At 31.6% G+C, this 6,249-nt stretch overlaps 1 protein-coding gene across 1 annotated transcript; it reads left to right on the top strand.

The window, feature by feature from the left end:
- Positions 1–285: 285 nt before the first annotated feature.
- LOC143579655 (12S seed storage protein CRD-like) lies at positions 286–4,377 on the top strand. Its single transcript, XM_077062921.1, has 3 exons — positions 286–525; positions 3,344–4,070; positions 4,151–4,377. Exons 1-3 carry the CDS (start codon positions 327–329, stop codon positions 4,302–4,304), a joined length of 1,080 nt encoding a protein of 359 aa, XP_076919036.1. The 5' UTR covers positions 286–326; the 3' UTR covers positions 4,305–4,377.
- The last annotated feature ends 1,872 nt before the right edge of the window (positions 4,378–6,249 follow it).

The raw sequence follows: 6,249 nt of genomic DNA, 5'->3' as shown, positions 1-6,249 counted from the left end.
AACGCGACTAATGAGTTAACGTTGGGTCATCTTCTTTGAATAGAACAAGGTTTGAAGTCTTCGTCGGGCCGACATTGCAATCCATCACCAACTTGGCCATCTTCTTCCCTTTTTCCTTTGTATCTATCTTGATTTAATAATGAGGTTTGGTAAATGTAAAAGAATATTTTAACTCCGTTTGACTATTAAAGAACATAATTAAATTGCAATTATTATAATAATGTCTAATTGTTAACTTGTATGGCTACTTTTATTCTATAAGTAGGCAACCCAATTAGTAATCATCTACTCCCTCTTCCTCTCTAATATTTCTTTTTAATTACGAGATGGATGCAAAATTGGTGGTGGAGAAGTACGATCAAACGTTATTTGAGGGTGACAGCGGTGGATATTATGTATGGTCAAATTCTAAAGTACCATTGTTAAGTGACTTAAAACTCGGTACCGGGAGACTTGTTCTTCGCCCTCTTGGCTTTACTCTTCCTCACTATGTCGATTGCAGCAAAATTGGCTTCGTACTTAAAGGTACGTTGGTTTACATCTTGGTACACATGAATAACGTTATTGTGACCGTATATTTGCTTCTACTTACACCTACATCTACTCATAAGTACACCATTTTAGGAAATATTTTCGTCACCAATCAGTAGATTTATTGATTTATGTGTCAGATCTAAGCCTTTCCTAAACTTTTTCAACATGTACAATAGGATTTTTTATCCTCTCTCTCTCTCTTATCCTCTCTCTCTCTCTACACACACACGCTAATACATCGTACAAAATACATAAGTTATAATTAGAGGTAGTGACTATTACAAATATAAGTGGTTACATGACTGTTTTGTATACGTTTAAAGTTATAAATTAAATATATTAAGGAGTCTCACAATTTTCACCATAACACATTTATAATCTTTCATACACAACAAATTAAGTTTTTAGCCTACACAATTTTAGTAAAAGTTTTTTTTTACCTTCATACACAACACAATATTTAACCTCCACAATTTTACTGTAGCACAATTTTAACAAAACAGTTTTTCGAAAGATTTAACCTAAATAATTTTGTACAGTACACTATATCTTAAGCTAGAAAGTTTTAACTTATTTTTAAGAAAAATTGGGAGAGACAATTAGTATAAAGATTAATATGGAGAAAATAATGGAGAAAATCTCTATAGATTGATTCTATGTATACTGTGTAAATGTAAATCTATTCAAGTTTCAACACACCGAAGGATCCAAAAAACCTCATACATATTAAAGCTAAAAAAACTAATGATACTATTTATAAAATTTGAACTATTGATTAATTTATACTATTTGATCATACAGGTGTTAAGAGTTTTTCTCTCTTCTTGCAGATATAGTATTCTCTTTTAGAAGTCTCCCTAACCATTGATACATAAATCTATCTATAATATATATAAACGAAAACATAAAAATCCTACGTGTCGCGATGTAATCGCTCCCTCTTTTTTTGGAGTCACTAGATTTGCTTGATTTTTAAATGAAGGCTTCTCATGCATTTGACCTGAATTCATGGGTATGGGTCTTACCAAACCCAAATATTCCTTAAACGGGTTTTAACATCTCCATAAATAAAAAATTATTCTCACCAAATTATTTATGTAAAAATCCTATAAAATAAGATATACTAAAAATTAATATCTTATTTATTTTAAAAAAGATATATATATTATTTAAATTAAAAAACTAATTTGATAGTAAAAAAATAAACGGGTCTTGGGTCTCATCAAATCATAAGTATATTATTAACTTTTATAAATATTATTTATAATTAAAAAACCAATTTTATAGTAAAAAATAAACGGATCTTGAGTCTCATCAAACACATATAACTTTTAAACAGGGTTATAACATCTCATTTATTTATGAAACAATTTATCATCAAACCATAAGTATGTTATTAACTTTCATACAATAAAAAAATTAAAAATTTAAAAAATAAATAAATATTAGAAACAAATAATATAAAACAACCCCCGTAATACGGGGGATAATATCTAGTGTGTTATATATAGTCAATTTATATAATAAGTGGTATCACGAAGGTCTTCTATATATATCCAATTTAAAAAACATATGAAAGTTTCATTTAACAAAAAATGGTGTCTAAAGGAGATCAATAAGCATATAAATGAGATTTTTAAAGGAAGATAAGGTCAAGATCCAAAAAGCCTGCCCGATTCGGCCTTCTAATAAGTTGTTCAAATAGTTTACTTATGTGACTACTTGTTTTTAGGGGTGTTAATCGAGTCAACCCGATCGGGTTTTGGGTTAATCGAGTCGGGTTATTCGGGTTTTCCTTAAAAATATCTAACCCGCAACCCGACCCTATTAAGGTTCGGTTTAGTCGGGTTCAGGTTATTTGGGTTTCGGGTTTGTCGGGTCGGGTTTGTCGGGTTAATCGGGTCAACCATGTTACTTTATAATTTTAAGTTGTTTTATTTGTTTGTAACTTGTAGGTTGCAAATTTCTCATTCCACTTAATTTTTAATTTCTTTTACAAGTAATTATCTTATAATTACACATATAAACTTGTGAACGAACCGAACGAACATAAACAAAGCCATGCCTGTATTCTCTTATTTTAACTTTTAACGAACACGAACAAATATTTGTGTTCATGATCGTTTGTTTAAAAATTTTAAACGAATAATTCACGAACTTAAATGAACATAATTAAACAAAGATAAACGAACCTGAAGAAACATATATGTGCATACATTAACGAACACAAACATACATTAGCAAACATAAATGAACGCATTTAAATAAACACAAAAAACAAATATAAAACATATTAGGGTGATATAATTACTAAATGCAAATAATTATTAATAATTTTTTACTAATATGTAAACGAACATGAACGAACGTAAACAAACTTAAATGAACGATCATAAACATACATTAACAAACATAGATGAACGAGTGAAATATGTATTCATGTTTGTTGGTTTATTTAAATGAACACAACATAAATGAATTTTCCGCCGAACGGTTCATGAACACAACATTATTGCCTTTATAGTGTTTATTTCACCTTTTAATTATTGTATTTACAATTAAGTATCACCACTAATCGGGTTATTCATGTTAACCCGAAGCCCGATTTTTTCCCAAAAATGAACCCGAAACCCGACCCTAATAACAATTCGGGTTATTCGGGTCGATTAATACTTTTTGACCCGATTTAATCCGACCCGAATTTGCTTATTCGGGTTCGGGTCAGGTTAATCGGGTTTGGGTATTTTGGACACCCCTACTTGCATTGTTATCCTTTGATTAATATGAGCCGTTCAACATGAACGTACAGGTACTGTCACAATTGGTTTGATCTCAGCTAATAGTTCAGAGGAAAAGGTATTGATAGCTAAGAAAGGGGATGCGGTTCCAACTTTAGCAGGGCTGGCTTCCTGGTGGTTTAACGCAGGCGACACAGATGCAGTCATTATCTACTTGGGTGAGAGCAGCAAAGCCATAGTCCCTGGCCAATTCACATACTTTCTTCCATCAGGTCCCCTTGGATATCTAGCTGGATTTCAGTCTGATTTTGTTAGTAAAATCTTTGGTCTGGACGAAAACGAGTCAGAAAATCTTATAAATAGCCAACAAGGTCTAATGGTCACTCTACTTGATCAAGGGATCAAATTCCCAGAACCAAGTAACAACACCAAAGGTACATTATATGCAACCATTGATGATGAATCGGATGCAGTTGTTGTGAATTGTGGTGGATTTGTCAATGTCTTGACAGAAAAGAACTTGCCCGTGCTCAGTGAGCTTGGTCTGAGTGCAAGATTTGTAAAGTTGGAAGGAAATGCTATGTTGACACCGAGTTATGTAGCCGATGGTTCGGTCCATATTTGTTATGTTTGCAAGGGAAGTGGTCAGATTAAGATTGTGGGTGGTTTTCAAGGAAAGCCAGCATTGGACAGTAAAGTTGAAGAAGGTGACTTATTCATCGTGCCTCAATTCTATGAGCTTGCTTATATTGCAGATGACTCTGGACTGGAAGTTTTCTCAGTCATAACTACATCAAAGTATGTCCAAAATGAATTTTTAATTTGTCTAAAAAAACTAAAATTTACATGTTTGAAAAATATTTTTGCTAATTTTTCAGGGCTTTGTTTGGACAACTGGCTGGAAATACATCGATATGGAAGGCAATGTCTCCAGGGGTTGTACAGGCGACTTTGAATGTTACTGCAGAATTAGCACAACAATTCAAGTCCAAAAATGAAACAAACCTCACAATTGTCCCTCCAAGTACTTAACTATCAAGGGTGTTCGTATTTGATATGTTGTGAGCATTCAATAAGGCGACGTCCAAGACAAGAAATAAAATTCCTTAAAATGCATTTTAATATCTGTTTTTTTTATTAGTAATTGTACTTGTTAAATTTATTAAAATAATAGACTATTTTTTTCTGTTTAAACATCCAAAATTTTATTTTTCATATATTTTCTCTCTTGTGAGGCTTGAAGCTTAGTCTTTGCTAGGTAACATCAACATCTTTACCATCACAATGCAAGGGGTGGGACTTAAAATAATTGATTACTAGTCAAAGGATGTACTAATTATAATTATAAAAATAATTGGCAATCGTTTGTATTCATAGAAAATAAACAATGAAAATTCATGTTTAGTAGAACTGTACGTCCCAACCTACAACAAATTGTTATCGGGAATCCTTGTTACTCAATTGCTAACATTAATTATGATAAAGTAAACACTAGAGACTACTCGTTTTTTTTTTTCTCATACATAAATACCAAAGCTAACATTTATTCATAACTCATTAATACTTGAGGAAATTTAATCTAATACGTTAAAAATTATACATAACTTATCAGTGATTGGGGAAATTTACTCTAACACGTAATATTGCTCCAATCATTATTAAGTTATCTTTAAATTTTAGCTTTGGTAGTTATGCATGAGAAATTATAAGTATAGCCTCTATTCTCTGCTTTTAAGTGTATATTCATCATTGTTTATCATTTAGATAAATATATGTTAGTCACACTTTTCCTTCTTTATGCTAGTTATCACTTTAAAATATGGTCACATTTATCCAAATTCTGATATTTAATCACTAAAACCAAGCTTTTAAATATAAAACTGAAACAAAATACACATTCTTGTTAAATAGGCATTTGTTTTCGATTGATTTATGAACTAAAGGCTTTACTAACCTTTTTATTAGGTCGGTAACGGATATCGGGATAAAAAGAGGGCCGTCATAACGGGCACATGTTGAGACATGATAAGACATGTTTAGCAAAAAAGTGCGCTATGCAATTTGTATTTTTTTTTAAAATAATTAAAATTAATACACTAGAGTACAACATTTCTCTTTCTTGGTACATAAACGTATAATTGTCATGCTCAAATCACCAAAGTCAATTGTTAAACGAGTCATTTTCATATTCGATACTTGTGTTAATCGCGTCGTCTCTAACTTGTTAAACATGTTTAGATATGACCTGACAACCCTAGATAAAAATCAATGGTTTATAAAAGAAGGTGATGAAGTTGGTGATGCATTGCGTGCTAATCGGAGAGGATTGTTATATTCAAAGAAGACAGCCCATGGATTGACTTCATTATAGGCAATTAAGTAGTAATAGAATAGTTTAACTCCATTTGTTAAAAACGAACAATAAAATCAACTTATATTCCAATCTAATTAATTGTTCGCAAAATTAAATAGTGTCGTGATTATTAAACAACGCCTTGCCATCCCAAAACCAGGATGAATAATAGAAAGTCAACCTGTATAGTTTTTTTTCCTTTAAACGCAAACTTTCATTAACACAAGTACACAACCAAAAACACTTCATATCAAGTTAACAGCAAGGGCTGGCAAAACAAGAACAAATTACAAAGCCATACATTTTAACTATCCCAATCTAAATTCAAACATTTATTCTTATTTTAAATCCAGAAGTAGCTTAGAGCTTAATGTCCCAAGAATGTTCCCGACTTTTAAAGGCTCATTTTTAAAAATTAACTTGTTTCAGGCCTTCCATATATACCAAACAACCACCATAAGAATCACTTGGACCATTTTCTTTTTATGCTCTATTTCTGGAACTTGTTTGAAAACCATAAGAACTTCACTAATAGACCGCACATCAATGGGCTGGCTATTAAACCACAAACTAATGCGTTGTTACACGACAGTCGCAGTATAGCAATGTGCGAAGACATGATCC

The sequence above is a fragment of the Bidens hawaiensis genome, unplaced genomic scaffold (assembly GCF_021521415.1).
Source record: "Bidens hawaiensis isolate Kalapana, Puna unplaced genomic scaffold, B.hawaiensis_p1.1 tig00000142_1, whole genome shotgun sequence".
NCBI lineage: Eukaryota > Viridiplantae > Streptophyta > Magnoliopsida > Asterales > Asteraceae > Bidens > Bidens hawaiensis.
This window is presented reverse-complemented; position numbering and strand designations above follow the sequence as displayed.